Raw genomic sequence first — 26,528 nt, 5'->3', positions numbered from 1 at the left:
AGTGCTATGGAGCGATAGTCATTTAGACAGTATACCTTGGCGTTCTTGGGCACAGGGACTATGGTGGTCTGCTTGAAACGTACAATTCCTCTCTTGAAAGCTACATCATTCACTGACATACACTACCAGTCAAAAGTTTGGACACACCTACCCATTCAAGGGTTTTTCTTTATTTTTTACTATTTTTTTACAATGTAGAATGATAGTGAAGACATCAAAACTATGAAATAACACATATGGAATCATGTAGTAACCAAAAAAGTGTTAAACAAATCAAAATGTATTTTATATATCAAATAGCCAACCTTTGCCTTGATGACAGCTTTGCACACTCTTGGCATTCTCTCAACCAGCATCATGAGGTAGTCACCTGGAATGCATTTCAATTAACAGGTGTGCCTTCTTAAAAATTCATTTGTGGAATTTCTTTCCTTCTTAATGCGTTTGAGCCAATCAGTTGTGTTGTGACAACGTAGGGGTGGTATACAGAAGATAGCCCTATTTGGTAAAAGACCAAGTCCATATTATGGCAAGAACAGCTCAAATAAGCAAAGAGAAACAACAGTCCATCATTACTTCAAGACATGAAGGTCAGTCAATACGGAACATTTCAAGAACTTTCAAAGTGCAGTCGCAAAGACTATCAAACGCTATGATGAAACTGGCTCTCATGAGGACCACCACAGGAATGGAAGACCCAGAGTTACCTCTGCTGCAGAGGATAAGTTCATTAGAGTTACCAGCCTCAGAAATTGCAGCCCAAATAAATGCTTCACAGAGTTCAAGTAACAGACACATCTCAACATCAACTGTTCAGAGGGGACTATGTGAATCAGGCCTTCATGGTTGAATTGCTGCAAAGAAACTACTACTAAAAGGACACCGATAAGAAGAAGAGACCTGCTTGGGCCAAGAAACACGAGCAATGGACATTAGACCGGTGGAAATGTGTCCTTTGGTCTGGAGTCCTAATTTGAGATGTTTTGGTTCCAACCGCCGTGTCTTTGTGAGACACTTTGTGGGTGAATGGATGATCTCCGTAAAGCATGGAGGAGGAAGTGTTATGGTGTGGGGGTGCTTTGCTGGTGACACTGTCTGTGATTTATTTAGAATTCACGGCACACTTAACCAGCATGGCTACCATAGCATTCTGCAGCGATACGCCATCCCATCTGGTTTGGGCTTAGTGGGACTATCATTAGTTTTTCAACAGGACAATGACCAACACACCTCCAGGCTGTGTAAGGGCTATTTCACCAAGAAGGAGAGTGATGGAGTGCTGCATCAGATGACCTGGTCTCCACAATCCCCCGACCTCAACCCAATTGAGATGGTTTGGGATGAGTCGGACCGCAGAGTGAAGGAAAAGCAGCCAACAAGTGCTCAGCATATGTGCGAACTCCTTCAAGACTGTTGGAAAAGCATTCCAGGTGAAGCTGGTTGAGAGAATGCCAAGAGTGTGCAAAGCTGTCATCAAGGCAAAGGGTGGCTATTTGAAGAATCTCAAATTGTTAAACACTTTTTTGGTTACTACATGATTCCATATGTGTTATTTCATAGTTTTGATGTCTTCACTATTATTCTACAATATAGAAAATAGTACAAATAAAGAAAAACCCTGGAATGAGTAGGTGTGTCCAAACTTTTGACTGGTACTGTATATGAGCCAATTTAGCAATTAGGATTTGTTATCTATAATGGTTATGATAAATTAGGTCATTATTGTGCACTGTTGGCATATAGATAAAGCGCACATATTTTTTTCCAGTGCGGGCCTTGTGTTCAAAAATATAATTCTGAGTACTCAAAAAATACATCATGCGAGTACTCAAACAGTCAAGTATGTCAAATGCCTATCCCTACTATATAGAATGGTCTGCAGCTTATCATGGGGTATTCCAACTCAGGCGAGCAAAAACTTAAGACGTCCTTAGCATTAGAGATCGTTCACCAGCTATTGTTAACAAAGAGACCCACCCCTCCCCCCTCATCTTACCTGAGGCTGCCCTCCAGTCATAGAAAAACCAGCCAGATGTAGATTATCCATGTCCTTGGTCAGCCACGACTCTGAGAAACAGGATATTACAGTTCTTCAGGTCCCATTGATAGGATAGTCTGGAACGGAGCTCGTCCAGTTAGTTCTCTAGTGACTGTACGTTCGCCAACAGAACGGAGGGTAGAGGCGGTTTATTTGCTCGCCAACGTAGTCTCGTCAGGATGTCCCCTCGCCTGCAATCGTTTGCCGTCGCTTCCTCTTTCGAGTCCCGGGGATCAATGCCTGGACCCGGAGTAAGCAGAACGTCCATCCCGGGGATCAATGCCTGGTCCGGAGTAAGCAGAACGTCCATCCCGGGGATCAAGGCCTGGTCCCGGAGTAAGCAGAACGTCCAGAGCTGCTGACTCATTGAAGTAGACATTTTGTCATCCAAATTGATTGGTTAGTGGTCGCTGTTCTGATCTCCAGAAGCTGTTTTCGGTCAAAATGAGGAAATGATGGCGGAGACATTATGTAAAAAGTTAAGAACAGCGTAAAAAAAAAAGTAGCAGAATCGGTAGAGGGTCTTTGGTAGAACCAGGGATTTTTCTGCCATTTAAATCCTTGAGTTTTATCGGGCCACCTAAGTCCAAACAGTGTAAATAATTTGTTTATAAATGTTTGGGATGGAAAAACGCTTAGTGTAAACTTAAACGACTAAAACCAGATATAAAGTATGTAGAAGAGATAATGGAAATATATAATTTTTTATAATATTTGAGAACTAACAATCTCCAAAATAAAAGTCAGGGAGAATTAAAAAATGACCAAAACAATTAATTTAGCAGTATTGGTTTTGAATTTGGTTGAGCAAAAGATCACAGCATTAGCATTAGCATCACAGCATGGCAAAATAAATAGAATTTCAGGATATTTGCTTTGAAACTGCAACATTTTCTCTCAGCTCTATGGCAGAATATGTAGAATCGCAGGAAATTAGCTTTCAAACGGCAACATTTTTTCTCAGCTCCATGGAAAAAAAGTGTAGAATTGCAGGAAATGTGCTTAAAGATGTAAAAGGTTATTTCCACCGCCAAGATCGGGGCCTCTAAAATGTCCTCTAAAATTCAGCCGCGCCGACCGTTACCACGCCCACCACCTAAGCCCCTTTTTGATCCAGAGAAAACCCTGTAGAACCATGTGTTAGTTCTCCTCTCCTTTATGTTGCTAAATGATTTGCTGATGTTTTGGTGCCCTCCTTTGGCTAGTTGACCCTGTGGTGCCCTTGCTGTGTTTTATGTTTTCATGCCCTGGGTTAGTTTAGTTGACCTTAAAACATGGTGAATCCAGAAGGATTTAGAATGAAACTGTGTTTTGCATTAGTTGACCTTTCGTTGTGTGTTGTCCCAGAGAGGATTTACTCCACAAGAATCTGTCCACGTTAGATAAGCAGGCCAAGTGGGGATTTTTTTGTATGGAGGTCTATGAGAAAGTGTTTGATCGAATAGAAGTTTTGTCATGTTTAGGCTGTTACAAATGTACTGATGTAAGTGGATGCACGTGGCATTCCGGCAACTTTGAGAAAAAAAAACGACTTAGTTGTGCCTGTTGTTCACGCCTATCTGCCCTCTCATTGGCTAGAATGGTCCTACCTGATCTCGCCTCCTCCCGCCTTCCTTTCATCTTTGAGGACATGTATTTCCATTGTTAGAGCGATCACTCGACTATCTTGTCAATATAATAGATCATCTTTGGTTGTCCTCCCCGTCCGGTCTCCTGAAGAGTCCTCGTCCGGAGCTCCAGATCCACAGTGACATGTTGTGGTGCTCTAGTTAACCTGTTAGTTAACCTGTTAGTTAACCTGTTAGTTAACCTGTTAGTTAACCTGTTTGTTAACCTGTTTGTTAACATGTGCCCTCTCTCCTCTGTTAACCCTGTTGTCCCCGTGTCCTCTCCCTCCAGTCTCCAGGAGCTGAAGAGTCCTCGTCTAGAGCTCCAGATCTACAGTGATGTTCCCTTCCAGATGCTGGATAATAACAGCGGCCTGGTCTCAGAGAAGATCAGCCACAACCCCTGGAGCCTCCGTTGCCACAGGCAGCAGCTCAGCCGCATGAGATCAGAGTCCAAGGACAGGAAGCTCTACAGTATCCCCTTTTCCTCAGGCCGATGAGACAGAGACAGGAGTGCTGTTGGAAGCTCAGCAGAATCACATACTAGGAATGTCCTAATGGGTCAATGTCGAAAAACGGGATACACAATCAATCTATGCTCCTAATAATGAGGTGATCTTTTCTTTATTGATCACCATCGAACTTCATGAGGTGTCTGGGACTGACTGACTGACTGACTGACTGACTGACTGACTGACTGACTGACTGACTGACTGACTAACTGACTGACTGACTGACTGACTGAGTCAACCAATGAGGAATAGATCAGTCTTCCATGTGCACATTGCCTAACCAGTTAGATAGAAAGGGTTAAAAGTTAAATAAACAGAGGGAAAGTACTACCAGGGGAGTTGACCAGGTCAAGTTAAACACTATCCATGATGAGGTGCCTGGGACAGACTGTTTTCCTCATTGATTAGTTGATTCAGTTCTCTGTTCACAGGTACCCTAACCAGATAGACAGGCAGGGTGATAAACAGAGGAAAGGTGACTGGGTCAACATGAACACTGTCTTCATTACCTCAGGAAGGCGTTGGTCAAGGTTAGTGTTGCAACACTGTCTTCATTACCTCAGGAAGGCGTTGGTCAAGGTTAGTGTTGCAACACTGCTGTCATTAACAACACACCCCTGGAATGCTCTCATGCTCTGACCTGTCAGAATAGCCTGTGGGAAAAGGGGCAGTTCTCGGAGCGACCTACCCGTCCCAAATGGTACCCTATTCTCTGTATAGTGCTCTACTTTTGATCAGGTCTCTGGTAGTAGTACACTGTGCAGCCGAAATGTGACCCGTTTTCAGAAAACTAGGCGTGTGTCACACATCACTACTTCACAGGAGAGGCATTTGAACGTAAACATTTATTTATCATCAAGATGCGTTTTTTTTTGGCAGAAATGCCTTCTGGAACGTGAACTTTCATGTGCCTTAATAACAAACTTGTATTCCATCCGTAAATATAAAAAATATAAAATTACGAGCCTAGTTGTTTTAGCCACGGGAAAATACCTTCCCGCTAGCCATGATTGGCTGAGATAATGGATGGGCTGGACATGCCGGGAGATGAATTTGGATTGTAGCATGCTTCTGTCTATAACGTGAGCTGTTCAGTATGTGTTGATAGTCCTTTCACCACGCCGTTTTTGAAAGATATAATGTTAGCCATCGAGAACTACAAAAGTTTTGCTACTTTTCTCATCAACATTGATGCCCTGAATTTAGCAGCCGCTATCGACAGATCAGTTGGAAAAAGTGATGGGCTACTTTCTGCACACGCCACGGTCAGTGTGAACTGGAGTGACTTGACATAACGCTGGCCAAACAAGATGTAGCTACAAACAAAACGGAGTTAAATGGCTCCAGTCTGCCGTGAAGCGTTCATCCATGTATACGGGTAAGAGTATAGCTACTTCAGATATAACTTTATAATTTTGTCCCCCAAAAAATTTCATTGCAAGTCAAAGCGTACTTTTAGCTAGCTAGTGAACGTTAGCTTGCTGGCTCGCTAGCTAATGTTACATGAATGATCAATGTAGTAATATTATTCGAATCAGAAAAACTATTTGCATTGCTAGTTATAGCCTAATGTTAGCTAGCTACTGTAGAACCTAGTTGGTTAGCATTAGCTAACTGCAGATTCATACTACAGCTATGACAATGTTTGTATTGGTTGTAGTATGAGTTGGGATTATGCGGGTTCATTGTTTAGCTAGCTAGCTACATGTCTAAACAAAAGACTCCACTTCGCCAGATGATTACATGACCCATCAAGTTAGCCAGGTGTGTCTGGGGGTGATTACGGCCATCTATTGTATTTCATGAACATGTGTACATGTCTAGACAATAGTGACCCGTCCACGTAGCTAGATGTGGTTATAGCATTTCCTTCACATGACCCATCAATTTAGACAAGTGTGTCCGGATACACATCATCTAATAATTATACAATATTTATACAATATTTTTTATCTGGACACTTTCTGTTTTTGATATTGCTACTATGCAAGTGACCATTTCACTGTACCGTTTACACCTTCTGTATCCTGTGCATGTGACAAATTTTACATTTACATAATTTAAACGTACATTTGATTTGATATAGTGTGTGTTTACCAGAGACGGTAATGTGAAGAACAACATGACTTGCACCAAAGTCAGATTAGGATATAGGCCAAGGATTAGATACAGTGGCTTGCGAAAGTATTCACCCCCCCTTGGCGTTTTTCCTATTTTGTTGCCTTACAACCTGGAATTAAATTTTATTTTTTGGGGGTTTGTATCATTTTGATTTACACAACATGCCTACCACTTTGAAGATGCAAAATATTTTTTTATTGTGAAACAAGCAAGAAATAAGACAAAAAAAACAGAGAACTTGAGCGTGCATAACTATTCACCCCCCCAAAAGTCAATACTTTGTAGAGCCACCTTTTGCAGCAATTACAGCTGCAAGTCTCTTGGGGTATGTCTCTATAAGATTGGCACATCTAGCCACTGGGATTTTTGCCCATTATTCAAGGCAAAACTGCTCCAGCTCCTTCAAGTTGGATGGGTTCCGCTGGTAATCTTTAAGTCATACCACAGATTCTCAATTGGATTGAGGTCTGGGCTTTGACTAGGCCATTCCAAGACATTTAAATGTTTCCCCTTAAACCACTTGAGTGTTGCTTTAGCAGTATGCTTAGGGTCATTGTCCTGCTGGAAGGTGAACCTCCGTCCCAGTCTCAAATCTCTGGAAGACTGAAACAGGTTTCCCTCAAGAATTTCCCTGTATTTAGCGCCATCCATCATTCCTTCAATTCTGACCAGTTTCCCAGTCCCTGCCGATGAAAAACATCCCCACAGCATGATGCAGCCACCACCATGCTTCACTGTGGGGATGGTGTTCTCGGGGTGATGAGAGGTGTTGGGTTTGCGCCAGACATGGCGTTTTCGTTGATGGCCAAAAAGCTCAATTTTAGTCTCATCTGACCAGAGTACCTTCTTCCATATGTTTGGGGAGTCTCCCACATGCCTTTTGGCGAACACCAAACGTGTTTGCTTATTTTTTTCTTTAAGCAATGGCTTTTTTCTGGCCACTCTTCCGTAAAGCCCAGTGACAGATCATGTGACACTTAGATTGCACACAGGTGGAGTTTATTTAACTAATTATGTGACTTCTGAAGGTAATTGGTTGCACCAGATCTTATTTAGGGGCTTCATAGCAAAGGGGGTGAATACATATGCACGCACCACATTTCCGTTATTTATTTTGTAGAATTTCTTTCATTTCACTTCACCAATTTGGACTATTTTGTGTATGTCCATTACAGGAAATCCAAATAAAAATCAATTTCAATTACAGGTTGTCATGCAACAAAATAGGAAAAACGCCAAGGGGGATGAATACTTCTGCAAGGAACTGTAGTGTATTTTTACCTGGAGTTTTTCCTTATTGTAGGCTACTACTTTTACCACTTTTAATCTTGAAATCTACTGTCAAAGTAGTGTCAGGTTCTCCCCTACTGTCAAAGTAGTGTCAGGTTCTCCCCTACTGTCAAAGTAGTGTCAGGTTCTCCCCTACTGTCAAAGTAGTGTCATGTTCTCCCCTACTGTCAAAGTAGTGTCAGGTTCTCCCCTACTGTCAAATTAGTGTCAGGTTCTCCCCTACTGTCAAAATAGTGTCAGGTTCTCCCCTACTGTCAAAGTAGTGTCATGTTCTCCCCTACTGTCAAAGTAGTGTCAGGTTCTCCCCCTACTGTCAAAGTAGTGTCAGGTTCTCCCCTACTGTCAAAGTAGTGTCAGGTTCTCCCCTACTGTCAAAGTAGTGTCAGGTTCTCCCCTACTGTCAAAGTAGTGTCATGTTCTCCCCTACTGTCAGGTTCTCCCCCTACTGTCAAAGTAGTGTCAGGTTCTCCCCTACTGTCAGGTTCTCCCCCTACTGTCAAAGTAGTGTCAGGTTCTCCCCCTACTGTCAAAGTAGTGTCAGGTTCTCCCCATACTGTCAAAGTAGTGTCAGGTTCTCCCCTACTGTCAGGTTCTCCCCTACTGTCAAAGTAGTGTCAGGTTCTCCCCCTACTGTCAAAGTAGTGTCAGGTTCTCCCCCTACTGTCAAAGTAGTGTCAGGTTCTCCCCCTACTGTCAAAGTAGTGTCATGTTCTCCCCTACTGTCAAAGTAGTGTCAGGTTCTCCCCCTACTGTCAAAGTAGTGTCAGGTTCTCCCCCTACTGTCAAAGTAGTGTCAGGTTCTCCCCTACTGTCAGGTTCTCCCCCTACTGTCAAAGTAGTGTCAGGTTCTCCCCCTACTGTCAGGTTCTCCCCCTACTGTCAAAGTAGTGTCAGGTTCTCCCCCTACTGTCAAAGTAGTGTCAGGTTCTCCCCCTACTGTCAAAGTAGTGTCAGGTTCTCCCCCTACTGTCAAAGTAGTGTCAGGTTCTCCCCCTACTGTCAAAGTAGTGTCAGGTTCTCCCCCTACTGTCAAAGTAGTGTCAGGTTCTCCCCCTACTGTCAAAGTAGTGTCAGGTTCTCCCCCTACTGTCAAAGTACTGTCAGGTTCTCCCCCTACTGTCAAAGTACTGTCAGGTTCTCCCCCTACTGTCAAAGTAGTGTCAGGTTCTCCCCTACTGTCAAAGTAGTGTCATGTTCTCCCCTACTGTCAGGTTCTCCCCCTACTGTCAAAGTAGTGTCAGGTTCTCCCCCTACTGTCAAAGTAGTGTCATGTTCTCCCCTACTGTCAGGTTCTCCCCTACTGTCAAAATAGTGTCATGTTCTCCCCTACTGTCAAAGTAGTGTCAGGTTTTCCCCTGCTGTCAAAGTAGTGTCAGGTTCTCCCCTACTGTCAAAGTAGTGTCATGTTCTCCCCTACTGTCAGGTTCTCCCCCTACTGTCAAAGTAGTGTCAGGTTCTCCCCCTACTGTCAAAGTAGTGTCATGTTCTCCCCTACTGTCAGGTTCTCCCCCTACTGTCAAAGTAGTGTCATGTTCTCCCCTACTGTCAGGTTCTCCCCCTACTGTCAAAGTAGTGTCATGTTCTCCCCCTACTGTCAGGTTCTCCCCTACTGTCAAAGTAGTGTCAGGTTCTCCCCCTACTGTCAAAGTAGTGTCATGTTCTCCCCTACTGTCGGTCCCCCTACTGTCAAAGTAGTGTCTACTGTCAGGTTCTCCCCCTACTGTCAAAGTAGTGTCAGGTTCTCCCCCTACTGTCAAAGTAGTGTCAGGTTCTCCCCCTACTGTCAAAGTAGTGTCAGGTTCTCCCCCTACTGTCAAAGTAGTGTCAGGTTCACCCCTACTGTCAAAGTAGTGTCAGGATCTCCCCCTACTGTCAAAGTAGTGTCATGTTCTCCCCCTACTGTCAAAGTAGTGTCAGGTTCTCCCCTACTGTCAAAGTAGTGTCAGGTTCTCTCCTACTGTCAAAGTACTGTCAGGTTCTCCCCTACTGTCAGGTTCTCCCCCTACTGTCAAAGTAGTGTCAGGTTCTCCCCTACTGTCAAAGTAGTGTCAGGTTCTCCCCCTACTGTCAAAGTAGTGTCAGGTTCTCCCCTACTGTCAAAGTAGTGTCATGTTCTCCCCCTACTGTCAAAGTAGTGTCAGGTTCTCCCCCTACTGTCAGGTTCTCCCCCTACTGTCAAAGTAGTGTCAGGTTCTCCCCTACTGTCAAAGTAGTGTCAGGTTCTCCCCTACTGTCAAAGTAGTGTCCGGTTCACCCCTACTGTCAAAGTAGTGTCAGGATCTCCCCCTACTGTCAAAGTAGTGTCAGGATCTCCCCCTACTGTCAAAGTAGTGTCAGGTTCTCCCCCTACTGTCAAAGTAGTGTCAGGTTCTCCCCTACTGTCAGGTTCTCCCCCTACTGTCAAAGTAGTGTCAGGTTCTTCCCTACTGTCAAAGTAGTGTCAGGTTCTCCCCCTACTGTCAAAGTAGTGTCAGGTTCTCCCCTACTGTCAAAGTAGTGTCAGGTTCTCCCTACTGCACCCTACTGTCAAAGTAGTGTCAGGTTCTACCCCTACTGTCAAAGTAGTGTCAGGTTCTACCCCTACTGTCAAAGTAGTGTCAGGTTCTCCCCCTACTGTCAAAGTAGTGTCAGGTTCTCCCCTACTGTCAAAGTAGTGTCAGGTTCTACCCCTACTGTCAAAGTAGTGTCAGGTTCCCTACTGTCAGGTTCTCCCCTACTGTCAAAGTAGTGTCAGGTTCTCCCCTACTGTCAAAGTAGTGTCAGGTTCTCCCCTACTGTCAAAGTAGTGTCCGGTTCACCCCCTACTGTCAGGTTCTCCCCCTACTGTCAAAGTAGTGTCAGGTTCTCCCCCTACTGTCAAAGTAGTGTCAGGTTCTCCCCTACTGTCAGGTTCTCCCCCTACTGTCAAAGTAGTGTCAGGTTTTTCCCCCTACTGTCAGGTTCTCCCCTACTGTCAAAGTAGTGTCAGGTTCTCCCCTACTGTCAAAGTAGTGTCAGGTTCTCCCCCTACTGTCAAAGTAGTGTCAGGTTCTCCCCCTACTGTCAAAGTAGTGTCAGGTTCTCCCCCTACTGTCAAAGTAGTGTCAGGTTCTCCCCCTACTGTCAAAGTAGTGTCAGGTTCTCCCCTACTGTCAAAGTAGTGTCAGGTTCTCCCCTACTGTCAAAGTAGTGTCAGGTTCTCCCCTACTGTCAAAGTAGTGTCAGGTTCTCGCCCCTACTGTCAAGTAGTGTCAGGTTCTCCCCTACTGTCAAAGTAGTTTGTCAGGTTCTCCCCTACTGTCAAAGTAGTGTCAGGTTCTCCCCTACTGTCAAAGTAGTGTCAGGTTCTCCCCTACTGTCAAAGTACTGTCAGGTTCTCCCCCTACTGTCAAAGTAGTGTCAGGTTCTCCCCCTACTGTCAAAGTAGTGTCATGTTCCCCCTACTGTCAGGTTCTCCCCTACTGTCAAAGTAGTGTCAGGTTCTCCCCCTACTGTCAAAGTAGTGTCATGTTCTCCCCTACTGTCAGGTTCTCCCCCTACTGTCAAAGTAGTGTCATGTTCTCCCCTACTGTCAGGTTCTCCCCATACTGTCAAAGTAGTTTGTCAGGTTCTCCCCTACTGTCAAAGTAGTGTCAGGTTCTCCCCCTACTGTCAAAGTAGTGTCAGGTTCTCCCCTACTGTCAGGTTCTCCCCTACTGTCAAAGTAGTGTCAGGTTCTCCCCCTACTGTCAAAGTAGTGTCAGGTTCTCCCCTACGGTCAAAGTAGTGTCAGGTTCTCCCCCTACTGTCAAAGTAGTGTCAGGTTCTCCCCCTACTGTCAAAGTAGTGTCAGGTTCTCCCCTACTGTCAAAGTAGTGTCAGGTTCTCCCTCTGTAGTGTCAGGTTCTCCCCCTACTGTCAAAGTAGTGTCAGGTTCTCCCCTACTGTCAAAGTAGTGTCAGGTTCTCCCCCTACTGTCAGGTTCTCCCCTACTGTCAAAGTAGTGTCAGGTTCTCCCCCTACTGTCAAAGTAGTGTCAGGTTCTCCCCCTACTGTCAAAGTAGTGTCAGGTTCTCCCCTACTGTCAAAGTAGTGTCAGGTTCTCCCCTACTGTCAAAGTAGTGTCAGGTTCTCCCCTACTGTCAAAGTAGTGTCAGGTTCTCCCCTACTGTCAAAGTAGTGTCAGGTTCTCCCCTACTGTCAAAGTACTGTCAGGTTCTCCCCCTACTGTCAGGTTCTCCCCCTACTGTCAAAGTAGTGTCAGGTTCTCCCCCTACTGTCAAAGTACTGTCAGGTTCTCCCCCTACTGTCAAAGTAGTGTCAGGTTTTCCCCTACTGTCAAAGTAGTGTCATGTTCTCCCCTACTGTCAGGTTCTCCCCCTACTGTCAAAGTAGTGTCAGGTTCTCCCCCTACTGTCAAAGTAGTGTCATGTTCTCCCCTACTGTCAGGTTCTCCCCTACTGTCAAAGTAGTGTCAGGTTCTCCCCCTACTGTCAAAGTAGTGTCAGGTTCTCCCCCTACTGTCAGGTTCTCCCCTACTGTCAAAGTAGTGTCAGGTTCTCCCCTACTGTCAAAGTAGTGTCAGGTTCTCCCCTACTGTCAAAGTAGTGTCAGGTTCTCCCCTACTGTCAAAGTAGTGTCAGGTTCTCCCCCTACTGTCAAAGTAGTGTCAGGTTCTCCCCCTACTGTCAAAGTAGTGTCAGGTTCTCCCCCTACTGTCAAAGTAGTGTCAGGTTCTCCCCCTACTGTCAAAGTAGTGTCAGGTTCTCCCCCTACTGTCAAAGTACTGTCAGGTTCTCCCCCTACTGTCAAAGTAGTGTCAGGTTCTCCCCTACTGTCAAAGTAGTGTCAGGTTCTCCCCCTACTGTCAGGTTCTCCCCCTACTGTCAAAGTAGTGTCAGGTTCTCCCCTACTGTCAAAGTAGTGTCAGGTTCTCCCCTACTGTCAGGTTCTCCCCTACTGTCAAAGTAGTGTCATGTTCTCCCCTACTGTCAAAGTAGTGTCAGGTTCTCCCCCTACTGTCAAAGTAGTACTGTCAGGTTCTCCCCTACTGTCAAAGTAGTGTCATGTTCTCCCCTACTGTCAAAGTAGTGTCAGGTTCTCCCCTACTGTCAAAGTAGTGTCAGGTTCTCCCCTACTGTCAAAGTAGTGTCATGTTCTCCCCTACTGTCAGGTTCTCCCCTACTGTCAAAGTAGTGTCAGGTTCTCCCCCTACTGTCAAAGTAGTGTCAGGTTCTCCCCTACTGTCAAAGTAGTGTCAGGTTCTCCCCTACTGTCAAAGTAGTGTCAGGTTCTCCCCCTACTGTCAAAGTAGTGTCAGGTTCTCCCCCTACTGTCAGGTTCTCCCCTACTGTCAAAGTAGTGTCAGGTTCTCCCCCTACTGTCAAAGTAGTGTCAGGTTCTCCCCCTACTGTCAAAGTAGTGTCAGGTTCTCCCCTACTGTCAGGTTCTCCCCCTACTGTCAAAGTAGTGTCAGGTTCTCCCCTACTGTCAAAGTAGTGTCAGGTTCTCCCCCTACTGTCAAAGTAGTGTCAGGTTCTCCCCCTACTGTCAAAGTAGTGTCAGGTTCTCCCCTACTGTCAAAGTAGTGTCATGTTCTCCCCTACTGTCAGGTTCTCCCCTACTGTCAAAGTAGTGTCAGGTTCTCCCCTACTGTCAAAGTAGTGTCAGGTTCTCCCCTACTGTCAAAGTAGTGTCAGGTTCTCCCCTACTGTCAAAGTAGTGTCAGGTTCTCCCCTACTGTCAAAGTAGTGTCAGGTTCTCCCCTACTGTCAAAGTAGTGTCAGGTTCTCCCCCTACTGTCAAAGTAGTGTCAGGTTCTCCCCTACTGTCAGGTTCTCCCCCTACTGTCAAAGTAGTGTCAGGTTCTTCCCTACTGTCAAAGTAGTGTCAGGTTCTCCCCTACTGTCAAAGTAGTGTCAGGTTCTACCCCTACTGTCAAAGTAGTGTCAGGTTCTCCCCCTACTGTCAAAGTAGTGTCAGGTTCTCCCCCTACTGTCAAAGTAGTGTCAGGTTCTCCCCTACTGTCAAAGTAGTGTCAGGTTCTACCCTACTGTCAAAGTAGTGTCAGGTTCTCCCCCTACTGTCAGGTTCTCCCCTACTGTCAAAGTAGTGTCAGGTTCTCCCCTACTGTCAAAGTAGTGTCAGGTTCTCCCCTACTGTCAAAGTAGTGTCAGGTTCTCCCCTACTGTCAGGTTCTCCCCTACTGTCAAAGTAGTGTCAGGTTCTCCCCTACTGTCAAAGTAGTTGTCAGGTTCTCCCCTACTGTCAAAGTGAGTGTCAGGTTCTCCCCTACTGTCAAAGTAGTGTCAGGTTCTCCCCTACTGTCAAAGTAGTGTCAGGTTCTCCCCTACTGTCAAAGTAGTGTCAGGTTCTCCCCTACTGTCAAAGTAGTGTCAGGTTCTCCCCTACTGTCAAAGTAGTGTCAGGTTCTCCCCTACTGTGATGTCAGGTTCTCCCCTACTGTCAAAGTAGTGTCAGGTTCTCCCCCTACTGTCAAAGTAGTGTCAGGTTCTCCCCTACTGTCAAAGTAGTGTCAGGTTCTCCCCTACTTGTCAGGTTCTCCCCTACTGTCAAAGTAGTGTCAGGTTCTCCCCTACTGTCAAAGTAGTGTCAGGTTCTCCCCCTACTGTCAAAGTAGTGTCAGGTTCTCCCCTACTGTCAAAGTAGTGTCATGTTCTCCCCTACTGTCAGGTTCTCCCCTACTGTCAAAGTAGTGTCAGGTTCTCCCCCTACTGTCAAAGTAGTGTCATGTTCTCCCCTACTGTCAGGTTCTCCCCCTACTGTCAAAGTAGTGTCATGTTCTCCCCTACTGTCAAAGTAGTGTCAGGTTCTCCCCTACTGTCAAAGTAGTGTCAGGTTCTCCCCCTACTGTCAAAGTAGTGTCAGGTTCTCCCCTACTGTCAAAGTAGTGTCAGGTTCTCCCCTTTGGTACTGTCAAAGTAGTGTCAGGTTCTCCCCTACTGTCAAAGTAGTGTCAGGTTCTCCCCTACTGTCAGGTTCTCCCCCTACTGTCAAAGTAGTGTCAGGTTCTCCCCCCCTACTGTCAAAGTAGTGTCAGTTCTCCCCTACTGTCAGGTTCTCCCCTACTGTCAAAGTAGTGTCAGGTTCTCCCCTACTGTCAAAGTAGTGTCAGGTTCTCCCCTACTGTCAGGTTCTCCCCTACTGTCAAAGTAGTGTCAGGTTCTCCCCCTACTGTCAAAGTAGTGTCAGGTTCTCCCTACTGTCAAAGTGAGTGTCAGGTTCTCCCCCTACTGTCAAAGTAGTGTCAGGTTCTCCCCCTACTGTCAAAGTAGTGTCAGGTTCTCCCCTACTGTCTAAGTAGTGTCAGGTTCTCCCCTACTGTCAAAGTAGTGTCAGGTTCTCCCCCTACTGTCAAAGGGCCTAGTGTCAGGTTCTCCCCTACTGTCAAAGTAGTGTCAGGTTCTCCCCCTACTGTCAAAGTAGTGTCAGGTTCTCCCCTACTGTCAAAGTAGTGTCAGGTTCTCCCCCTACTGTCAGAGTGTCAGGTTCTCCCCTACTGTCAAAGTAGTGTCAGGTTCTCCCCCTACTGTCAAAGTAGTGTCAGGTTCTCCCCCTACTGTCAAAGTAGTGTCAGGTTCTCCCCCTACTGTCAAAGTACTGTCAGGTTCTCCCCCTACTGTCAGGTTCTCCCCCTACTGTCAAAGTAGTGTCAGGTTCTCCCCCTACTGTCAAAGTAGTGTCAGGTTCTCCCCCTACTGTCAAAGTAGTGTCAGGTTCTCCCCTACTGTCAAAGTAGTGTCATGTTCTCCCCTACTGTCAGGTTCTCCCCTACTGTCAAAGTAGTGTCAGGTTCTCCCCCTACTGTCAAAGTAGTGTCAGGTTCTCCCCTACTGTCAAAGTAGTGTCAGGTTCTCCCCTACTGTCAAAGTAGTGTCAGGTTCTCCCCTACTGTCAGGTTCTCCCCCTACTGTCAAAGTAGTGTCAGGTTCTCCCCTACTGTCAAAGTAGTGTCAGGTTCTCCCCTACTGTCAAAGTAGTGTCAGGTTCTCCCCTACTGTCAAAGTAGTGTCAGGTTCTCCCCTACTGTCAAAGTAGTGTCAGGTTCTCCCCCTACTGTCAAAGTAGTGTCAGGTTCTCCCCCTACTGTCAAAGTAGTGTCAGGTTCTCCCCTACTGTCAAAGTAGTGTCAGGTTCTCCCCTACTGTCAAAGTAGTGTCAGGTTCTCCCCTACTGTCAGGTTCTCCCCTACTGTCAAAGTAGTGTCAGGTTCCCGGTTCTCCCCTACTGTCAAAGTAGTGTCAGGTTCTCCCCTACTGTCAAAGTAGTGTCAGGTTCTCCCCTACTGTCAAAGTAGTGTCATGTTCTCCCCCTACTGTCAGGTTCTCCCCTACTGTCAAAGTAGTGTCAGGTTCTCCCCTACTGTCAAAGTAGTGTCAGGTTCTCCCCCTACTGTCAAAGTAGTGTCAGGTTCTCCCCTACTGTCAAAGTAGTGTCAGGTTCTCCCCTACAATAGTGTCAGGTTCTCCCCTACTGTCAAAGTAGTGTCAGGTTCTCCCCTACTGTCAAAGTAGTGTAGTTCTCCCTACTGTCAGGTTCTCCCCTACTGTCAAAGTAGTGTCAGGTTCTCCCCCTACTGTCAAAGTAGTGTCAGGTTCTCCCCTACTGTCAAAGTAGTGTCAGGTTCTCCCCCTACTGTCAAAGTAGTGTCAGGTTCTCCCCCTACTGTCAAAGTAGTGTCAGGTTCTCCCCTACTGTCAAAGTAGTGTCAGGTTCTCCCCCTACTGTCAAAGTAGTGTCAGGTTCTCCCCTACTGTCAAAGTAGTGTCAGGTTCTCCCCCTACTGTCAAAGTAGTGTCAGGTTCTCCCCCTACTGTCAAAGTAGTGTCAGGTTCTCCCCTACTGTCAAAGTAGTGTCAGGTTCTCCCCTACTGTCAGGTTCTCCCCCTACTGTCAAAGTAGTGTCAGGTTCTCCCCCTACTGTCAAAGTAGTGTCATGTTCTCCCCCTACTGTCAGGTTCTCCCCTACTGTCAAAAGTAGTGTCAGTTCTCCCCTACTGTCAAAGTAGTGTCAGGTTCTCCCCTACTGTCAAAGTAGTGTCAGGTTCTCCCCCTACTGTCAAAGTAGTTGTCAGGTTCTCCCCTACTGTCAAAGTAGTGTCAGGTTCTCCCCTACTGTCAAAGTAGTGTCATGTTCTCCCCTACTGTCAGGTTCTCCCCCTACTGTCAAAGTAGTGTCAGGTTCTCCCCCTACTGTCAAAGTAGTGTCAGGTTCTCCCCTACTGTCAAAGTAGTGTCAGGTTCTCCCCTACTGTCAGGTCCTACTGTCAAGTAGTCATGTTCTCCTACTGTCAGGTTCTCCCCCTACTGTCAAAGTAGTGTCGTGTTCTCCCCTACTGTCAGGTTCTCCCATACTGTCAAAGTAGTGTCAGGTTCTCCCCTACTGTCAAAGTAGTGTCAGGTTCTCCCCTACTGTCAAAGTAGTGTCAGGTTCTCCCCCTACTGTCAAAGTAGTGTCAGGTTCTCCCCCTACTGTCAAAGTAGTGTCAGGTTCCCCCTACTGTCAAAGTAGTGTCAGGATCTCCCCCTACTGTCAAAGTAGTGTCATGTTCTCCCCCTACTGTCAAAGTGAGTGTCAGGTTCTCCCCTACTGTCAAAGTAGTGTCAGGTTCTCTCCTACTGTCAAAGTACTGTCAGGTTCCCCTACTGTCAGGTTCTCCCCTACTGTCAGAAGTAGTGTCAGGTTCTCCCCTACTGTCAAAGTAGTGTCAGGTTCTCCCCCTACTGTCAAAGTAGTGTCAGGTTCTCCCCTACTGTCAAAGTAGTGTCATGTTCTCCCCCTACTGTCAAAGTAGTGTCAGGTTCTCCCCCTACTGTCAGGTTCTCCCCCTACTGTCAAAGTAGTGTCAGGTTCTCCCCTACTGTCAAAGTAGTGTCAGGTTCTCCCCTACTGTCAAAGTAGTGTCCGGTTCTCCCCTACTGTCAAAGTAGTGTCAGGATCTCCCCCTACTGTCAAAGTAGTGTCAGGATCTCCCCCTACTGTCAAAGTAGTGTCAGGTTCTCCCCCTACTGTCAAAGTAGTGTCAGGTTCTCCCCTACTGTCAGGTTCTCCCCCTACTGTCAAAGTAGTGTCAGGTTCTCCCCTACTGTCAAAGTAGTGTCAGGTTCTACCCCTACTGTCAAAGTAGTGTCAGGTTCTCCCCCTACTGTCAGGTTCTCCCCCTACTGTCAAAGTAGTGTCAGGTTCTCCCCTACTGTCAAAGTAGTGTCAGGTTCTACCCCTACTGTCAAAGTAGTGTCAGGTTCTCCCCCTACTGTCAGGTTCTCCCCCTACTGTCAAAGTAGTGTCAGGTTCTCCCCCTACTGTCAAAGTAGTGTCAGGTTCTCCCCTACTGTCAAAGTAGTGTCAGGTTCACCCCTACTGTCAAAGTAGTGTCAGGTTCTCCCCTACTGTCAGGTTCTCCCCCTACTGTCAAAGTAGTGTCAGGTTCTCCCCTACTGTCAAAGTAGTGTCAGGTTCTCCCCTACTGTCAAGTAGTGTCCGGTCACCACTGTCAGGTTCTCCCCTACTGTCAAAGTAGTGTCAGGTTCTCCCCCTACTGTCAAAGTAGTGTCAGGTTCTCCCCTACTGTCAGGTTCTCCCCCTACTGTCAAAGTAGTGTCAGGTTTTTCCCCCTACTGTCAGGTTCTCCCCCTACTGTCAAAGTAGTGTCAGGTTCTCCCCCTACTGTCAAAGTAGTGTCAGGTTCTCCCCTACTGTCAAAGTAGTGTCAGGTTCTCCCCTACTGTCAAAGTAGTGTCAGGTTCTCCCCTACTGTCAAAGTAGTGTCAGGTTCTCCCCTACTGTCAAAGTAGTGTCAGGTTCTCCCCCTACTGTCAAAGTAGTGTCAGGTTCTCCCCCTACTGTCAAAGTAGTGTCAGGTTCTCCCCTACTGTCAAAGTAGTGTCAGGTTCTCCCCCTACTGTCAAAGTAGTGTCAGGTTCTCCCCCTACTGTCAAAGTACTGTCAGGTTCTCCCCTACTGTCAAAGTAGTGTCAGGTTCTCCCCTACTGTCAAAGTACTGTCAGGTTCTCCCCCTACTGTCAAAGTAGTGTCAGGTTCTCCCCTACTGTCAAAGTAGTGTCATGTTCTCCCCTACTGTCAGGTTCTCCCCCTACTGTCAAAGTAGTGTCAGGTTCTCCCCTACTGTCAAAGTAGTGTCATGTCTCCCCTACTGTCAGGTTCTCCCCTACTGTCAAAATAGTGTCATGTTCTCCCCTACTGTCAAAGTAGTGTCAGGTTCTCCCCTACTGTCAAAGTACTGTCAGGTTCTCCCCCTACTGTCAAAGTAGTGTCAGGTTCTCCCCTACTGTCAAAGTAGTGTCATGTTCCCCCCTACTGTCAGGTTCTCCCCTACTGTCAAAGTAGTGTCAGGTTCTCCCCCTACTGTCAAAGTAGTGTCATGTTCTCCCCTACTGTCAGGTTCTCCCCCTACTGTCAAAGTAGTGTCATGTTCTCCCCTACTGTCAGGTTCTCCCCATACTGTCAAAGTAGTGTCAGGTTCTCCCCTACTGTCAGGTTCTCCCCTACTGTCAAAGTAGTGTCAGGTTCTCCCCCTACTGTCAAAGTAGTGTCAGGTTCTCCCCTACTGTCAGGTTCTCCCCCTACTGTCAAAGTAGTGTCAGGTTCTCCCCCTACTGTCAAAGTAGTGTCAGGTTCTCCCCCTACGGTCAAATTAGTGTCAGGTTCTCCCCCTACTGTCAAAGTAGTGTCAGGTTCTCCCCCTACTGTCAAAGTAGTGTCAGGTTCTCCCCCTACTGTCAAAGTAGTGTCAGGTTCTCCCCCTACTGTCTAAGTAGTGTCAGGTTCTCCCCTACTGTCAAAGTAGTGTCAGGTTCTCCCCCTACTGTCAAAGTACTGTCAGGTTCTCCCCTACTGTCAGGTTCTCCCCTACTGTCAAAGTAGTGTCAGGTTCTCCCCCTACTGTCAAAGTACTGTCAGGTTCTCCCCCTACTGTCAAAGTAGTGTCAGGTTCTCCCCTACTGTCAAAGTACTGTCAGGTTCTCCCCTACTGTCAAAGTAGTGTCAGGTTCTCCCCCTACTGTCAAAGTAGTGTCAGGTTCTCCCCTACTGTCAAAGTAGTGTCAGGTTCTCCCCTACTGTCAAAGTACTGTCAGGTTCTCCCCCTACTGTCAGGTTCTCCCCCTACTGTCAAAGTAGTGTCAGGTTCTCCCCCTACTGTCAAAGTACTGTCAGGTTCTCCCCCTACTGTCAAAGTAGTGTCAGGTTTTCCCCTACTGTCAAAGTAGTGTCATGTTCTCCCCTACTGTCAGGTTCTCCCCCTACTGTCAAAGTAGTGTCAGGTTCTCCCCCTACTGTCAAAGTAGTGTCATGTTCTCCCCTACTGTCAGGTTCTCCCCTACTGTCAAAATAGTGTCATGTTCTCCCCTACTGTCAAAGTAGTGTCAGGTTCTCCCCTACTGTCAAAGTACTGTCAGGTTCTCCCCCTACTGTCAAAGTAGTGTCAGGTTCTCCCCTACTGTCAAAGTAGTGTCATGTTCTCCCCTACTGTCAGGTTCTCCCCTACTGTCAAAGTAGTGTCAGGTTCTCCCCCTACTGTCAAAGTAGTGTCATGTTCTCCCCTACTGTCAGGTTCTCCCCTACTGTCAAAGTAGTGTCATGTTCTCCCCTACTGTCAGGTTCTCCCCATACTGTCAAAGTAGTGTCAGGTTCTCCCCTACTGTCAGATTCTCCCCTACTGTCAAAGTAGTGTCAGGTTCTCCCCTACTGTCAAAGTATTGTCAGGTTCTCCCCCTACTGTCAAAGTAGTGTCAGGTTCTCCCCCTACTGTCAAAGTAGTGTCATGTTCCCCCCTACTGTCAGGTTCTCCCCCTACTGTCAAAGTAGTGTCATGTTCTCCCCTACTGTCAGGTTCTCCCCATACTGTCAAAGTAGTGTCAGGTTCTCCCCCTACTGTCAAAGTAGTGTCAGGTTCTCCCCCTACTGTCAAAGTAGTGTCATGTTCTCCCCCTACTGTCAAAGTAGTGTCAGGTTCTCCCCCTACTGTCAAAGTAGTGTCAGGTTCTCCCCTACTGTCAAAGTAGTGTCAGGTTCTCCCCCTACTGTCAAAGTAGTGTCATGTTCTCCCCCTACTGTCAGGTTCTCCCCTACTGTCAGGTTCTCCCCCTACTGTCAAAGTAGTGTCAGGTTCTCCCCTACTGTCAAAGTAGTGTCAGGTTCTCCCCTACTGTCAAAGTAGTGTCAGGTTCTCCCCCTACTGTCAGGTTCTCCCTCACTGTCAAAGTAGTGTCAGGTTCTCCCCTACTGTCAAAGTAGTGTCAGGTTCTCCCCTACTGTCAAAGTAGTGTCAGGTTCTCCCCTACTGTCAAAGTAGTGTCAGGTTCTCCCCTACTGTCAGGTTCTCCCCTACTGTCAAAGTAGTGTCAGGTTCTCCCCCTACTGTCAAAGTAGTGTCAGGTTCTCCCCCTACTGTCAGGTTCTCCCCCTACTGTCAAAGTAGTATCAGGTTCTCCCCTACTGTCAAAGTAGTGTCAGGTTCACCCCTACTGTCAAAGTAGTGTCAGGTTCTCCCCCTACTGTCAAAGTAGTGTCAGGTTCTCCCCCTACTGTCAAAGTAGTGTCAGGTTCACCCCTACTGTCAAAGTAGTGTCAGGTTCTCCCCCTACTGTCAAAGTAGTGTCAGGTTCTCCCCTACTGTCAAAGTAGTGTCAGGTTCTCCCCCTACTGTCAAAGTAGTGTCATGTTCTCCCCCTACTGTCAAAGTAGTGTCAGGTTCTCCCCTACTGTCAGGTTCTCCCCTACTGTCAAAGTAGTGTCAGGTTCTCCCCTACTGTCAAAGTAGTGTCAGGTTCTCCCCCTACTGTCAATGTAGTGTCATGTTCTCCCCTACTGTCAGGTTCTCCCCTACTGTCAAAGTAGTGTCAGGTTCTCCCCCTACTGTCAAAGTAGTATCAGGTTCTCCCCTACTGTCAAAGTAGTGTCAGGTTCTCCCCTACTGTCAAAGTAGTGTCATGTTCTCCCCCTACTGTCAAAGTAGTGTCAGGTTCTCCCCTACTGTCAGGTTCTCCCCTACTGTCAAAGTAGTGTCAGGTTCTCCCCTACTGTCAAAGTAGTATCAGGTTCTCCCCTACTGTCAAAGTAGTGTCAGGTTCTCCCCCTACTGTCAAAGTAGTGTCCGGGTTCTCCCCTACTGTCAAAGTAGTGTCATGTTCTCCCCCTACTGTCAAAGTAGTGTCAGGTTCTCCCCTACTGTCAGGTTCTCCCCTACTGTCAAAGTAGTGTCCGGTTCTCCCCCTACTGTCAAAGTAGTGTCATGTTCTCCCCCTACTGTCAAAGTAGTGTCAGGTTCTCCCCTACTGTCAGGTTCTCCCCTACTGTCAAAGTAGTGTCAGGTTCTCCCCCTACTGTCAAAGTAGTATCAGGTTCTCCCCTACTGTCAAAGTAGTGTCAGGTTCTCCCCTACTGTCAAAGTAGTGTCCGGTTCTCCCCTACTGTCAAAGTAGTGTCAGGTTCTCCCCCTACTGTCAAAGTAGTGTCAGGTTCTCCCCTACTGTCAAAGTAGTGTCCGGTTCTCCCCCTACTGTCAGGTTCTCCCCCTACTGTCAAAGTAGTGTCAGGTTCTCCCCTACTGTCAAAGTAGTGTCAGGTTCAACCCTACTGTCAAAGTAGTGTCAGGTTCTCCCCCTACTGTCAAAGTAGTGTCAGGTTCTCCCCCTACTGTCAAAGTAGTGTCAGGTTCTCCCCCTGCTGTCAGGTTCTCCCCTACTGTCAGGTTCTCCCCTACTGTCAAAGTAGTGTCAGGTTCTCCCCTACTGTCAAAGTACTGTCAGGTTCTCCCCTACTGTCAAAGTAGTGTCAGGTTCTCCCCTACTGTCAAAGTAGTGTCCGGTTCTCCCCCTACTGTCAGGTTCTCCCCTACTGTCAAAGTAGTGTCAGGTTCTCCCCTACTGTCAAAGTAGTGTCCGGTTCTCCCCCTACTGTCAGGTTCTCCCCCTACTGTCAAAGTAGTGTCAGGTTCTCCCCTACTGTCAAAGTAGTGTCAGGTTCAACCCTACTGTCAAAGTAGTGTCAGGTTCTCCCCCTACTGTCAAAGTAGTGTCAGGTTCTCCCCTACTGTCAAAGTACTGTCAGGTTCTCCCCTACTGTCAAAGTAGTGTCATGTTCTCCCCTACTGTCAAAGTAGTGTCAGGTTCTCCCCTACTGTCAAAGTAGTGTCAGGTTCTTCACTGACCATATCAACACAGACCACAGGAACCGAATATTATTAGAAGAAATGTTGTACTGCACAATCTTAGGGTTGGGAATGGGATGTCCTCGACTTCAGTGTCTGGAAAAAGGAGCGCATTATATAGGGAATAGGGTGCCATTTTGGACTCAACCTTAGTCTCTGTCTCCGGTGGCCTAGGAATGGGTGGTTGAGGTGTTTAGATCAAGTTCACTGTGTACCTGACTGTCTATCTCTCTGCATCCCAAATGGCACCCGATTTCCCTATGGGCCCTGTTCAAAAGTAGTGCACTACATATGGAATAGGGTGCCAGGTAGTGCACTACAGTGGGGAGAACAAGTATTTGATACACTGCAGATTTTGCAGGTTTCCCTATTTACAAAGCATGTAGAGGTCTGTAATTTTTATCATAGGTACACTTCAACTGTGAGAGACGGAATCTAAAAAAAAATCCAGAAAATCACAGTGTATGATTTTTAAGTAATTAATTTGCATTTTATTGCATGACATAATTATTTGATCACCTACCAACCAGTAAGAATTCCTGCTCTCACAGACCTGTTAGATTTTCTTTAAGAAGCCCTCCTGTTCTCCACTCATTACCTGTATTAACTGCACCTGTTTGAACTCGTTACCTGAATTAAAGACACCTGTCCACACACTCAATCAAACAGACTCCAACCTCTCCACAATGGCCAAGACCAGAGAGCTGTGTAAGGACATCAGGGATAAAATTGTAGACCTGCACAAGGCTGGGATGGGCTACAGGACAATAGGCAAGCAGCTTGGTGAGAAGGCAACAACTGTTGGCGCAATTATTAGAAAATGGAAGAAGTTCAAGATGACGGTCAATCACCCTCGGTCTGGGGCTCCATGTAAGATCTCACCTCGTGGGGCATCAATGATCATGAGGAAGGTGAGGGATCAGCCCAGAACTACACGGCAGGACCTGGTCAATGACCTGAAGAGAGCTGGGACCACAGTCTCAAAGAAAACCATTAGTAACACACTACGCCGTCATGGATTAAAATCCTGCAGCACACGCAAGGTCCCCTTGCTCAAGCCAGCGCATGTCCAGGCCCGTCTGAAGTTTGCCAATGACCATTTGGATGATCCAGAGGAGGAATGGGAGAAGGTCATGTGGTCTGTTGAGACAAAAATAGAGCTTTTTGGTCTAAACTCCACTCGCCGTGTTTGGAGGAAGAAGAAGGATGAGTACAACCCCAAGAACACCATCCCAACCGTGAAGCATGGAGGTGGAAACATCATTCTTTGGGGATGCTTTTCTGCAAAGGGGACAGGACGACTGCACCGTATTGAGGGGAGGATGGATGGGGCCATGTATCGCAAGATATTGGCCAACAACCTCCTTCCCTCAGTAAGAGCATTGAAGATGGGTCGTGGCTGGGTCTTCCAGTATGACAACGACCCGAAACACACAGCCAGGGCAACTAAGGAGTGGCTCCGTAAGAAGCATCTCAAGGTCCTGGAGTGGCCTAGCCAGTCTCCAGACCTGAACCCAATAGAAAATCTTTGGAGGGAGCTGAACGTCCGTTTTGCCCAGCGACAGCCCCGAAACCTGAAGGATCTGGAGAAGGTCTGTATGGAGGAGTGGGCCAAAATCCCTGCTGCAGTGTGTGCAAACCTGGTCAAGACCTACAGGAAACGTATGATCTCTGTAATTGCAAACAAAGGTTTCTGTACCAAATATTAAGTTCTGCTTTTCTGATGTATCAAATACTTATGTCATGCAATAAAATGCAAATTAATTACTTTAAAATCATACAATGTGATTTTCTGGATTTTTGTTTTTTTAGATTCCGTCTCTCACAGTTGAAGTGTACCTATGATAAAAATGACAGACCTCTACATGCTTTGTAAGTAGGAAAACCTGCAAAATCGGCAGTGTATCAAATACTTGTTCTCCCCACTGTAGATATGGAATAGGCTGCCATTTCTGACACAGGCTCTGTCTTTTTACTTTGTTTAAAGAAAGAAGAGGAATAGTTGCAATAACTTTCTTTTTTAAAACTTTTTGTTTGAAATGCTTAGTAGATGTGATCCCTGGAGCCCCCATGTTAAAGGAAAGCACTGTCCCACAGTCTGACAGCTGCAGTGCAAAGTAGAAACTACAGACGTCAAGGGCAGATTAGATTTTCCACTGTGCTCACACATTCCTGCTCAGCTTTCTGCCCAGTGAGAGGAAAAGGGACATTTTACCGTGACTTGACTCCTGCACTTGAAGGTTGACTCCTGCACTTGGGTTCAAAGCTAAATCTTAATTTCACATAATATAACTTAAAAGTATGCATCAAGGTGTCTGTAACAGAATATAACTTTGAAAAATATAATGTAGACAAACAAAATGCATTTCTATAGCTTCCAAAAATCTTTTTTACAATGGAGTACAAAAATGGCCTGCGCAGTGTCTTCAAAACAGCGCCCCCTGTCAGTCATCTAGGGTTTATACACATAATAGGTCTCAACACGCCATCTGTTTTGTAGATCCAGCTGCATGTCGCAATCCAGAATTGGCCTATAGAGTTACCGCTATGAGGACACGTATGCCTGTTGTTCAAAGAATGCTGGATGGTTCTGGACCAGTACAAATTGGATTGAACTAGCAGATCAGAAGGAGTTTTATAGAGGTTTGGCTGTAAGGCTTTGATATAGGAGAAGATGAACAGCAGCTGGGAGGGTTTTATAATAACTGTGTAGCATTACGATGGCTGGGTGTTATGCACTGTAGCATTACGATGGCTGGGTGTTATGCGCTGTAGCATTACGATGGCTGGGTGTTATGCACTGTAGCATTACGATGGCTGGGTGTTATGCACTGTAGCATTACGATGGCTGGGTGTTATGCGCTGTAGCATTACGATGGCTGGGTGTTATGCGCTGTAGCATTACGATGGCTGGGTGTTATGCACTGTAGCATTACGATGGCTGGGTGTTATGCACTGTAGCATTACGATGGCTGGGTGTTATGCGCTGTAGCATTACGATGGCTGGGTGTTATGCACTGTAGCATTACGATGGCTGGGTGTTATGCGCTGTAGCATTACGATGGCTGGGTGTTATGCGCTGTAGCATTACGATGGCTGGGTGTTATGCGCTGTAGCATTACGATGGCTGGGTGTTATGCACTGTAGCATTACGATGGCTGGGTGTTATGCACTGTAGCATTACGATGGCTGGGTGTTATGCGCTGTAGCATTACGATGGCTGGGTGTTATGCACTGTAGCATTACGATGGCTGGGTGTTATGCACTGTAGCATTACGATGGCTGGGTGTTATGCGCTGTAGCATTACGATGGCTGGGTGTTATGCACTGTAGCATTACGATGGCTGGGTGTTATGCGCTGTAGCATTACGATGGCTGGGTGTTATGCGCTGTAGCATTACGATGGCTGGGTGTTATGCGCTGTAGCATTACGATGGCTGGGTGTTATGCACTGTAGCATTACGATGGCTGGGTGTTATGCACTGTAGCATTACGATGGCTGGGTGTTATGCGCTGTAGCATTACGATGGCTGGGTGTTATGCACTGTAGCATTACGATGGCTGGGTGTTATGCGCTGTAGCATTACGATGGCTGGGTGTTATGGCTGTAGCATTACGATGGCTGGGTGTTATGCGCTGTAGCATTACGATGGCTGGGGTGTTATGCACTGTAGCATTACGATGGCTGGGTGTTGTGCACTGTAGCATTACGATGGCTGGGTGTTATGCGCTGTAGCATTACGATGGCTGGGTGTTATGCACTGTAGCATTACGATGGCTGGGTGTTGTGCGCTGTAGCATTACGATGGCT

The 26,528-nt window shown here is 46.8% G+C and overlaps 1 protein-coding gene across 1 annotated transcript in view; it reads left to right on the top strand.

Moving 5' to 3' along the window:
- The window catches only part of LOC121575737 (inositol hexakisphosphate kinase 1), a 58,986-nt gene that overhangs the window by 18,351 nt on the left and 14,107 nt on the right, over window positions 1–26,528 (top strand). Inside the window, exon 3 of the mRNA XM_041889037.2 lies at window positions 3,938–4,119. Within this exon, the coding sequence (XP_041744971.2) occupies window positions 3,938–4,119 (182 nt within the window). The remainder of the gene's footprint in view (window positions 1–3,937; window positions 4,120–26,528) is intronic.

The sequence above is a fragment of the Coregonus clupeaformis genome, chromosome 10 (genome assembly GCF_020615455.1).
Source record: "Coregonus clupeaformis isolate EN_2021a chromosome 10, ASM2061545v1, whole genome shotgun sequence".
In the NCBI taxonomy this organism is placed as follows: domain Eukaryota; kingdom Metazoa; phylum Chordata; class Actinopteri; order Salmoniformes; family Salmonidae; genus Coregonus; species Coregonus clupeaformis.
Note: the sequence above shows the minus strand (reverse complement) of the source record. Positions and strands in the feature narration are given on the sequence as shown.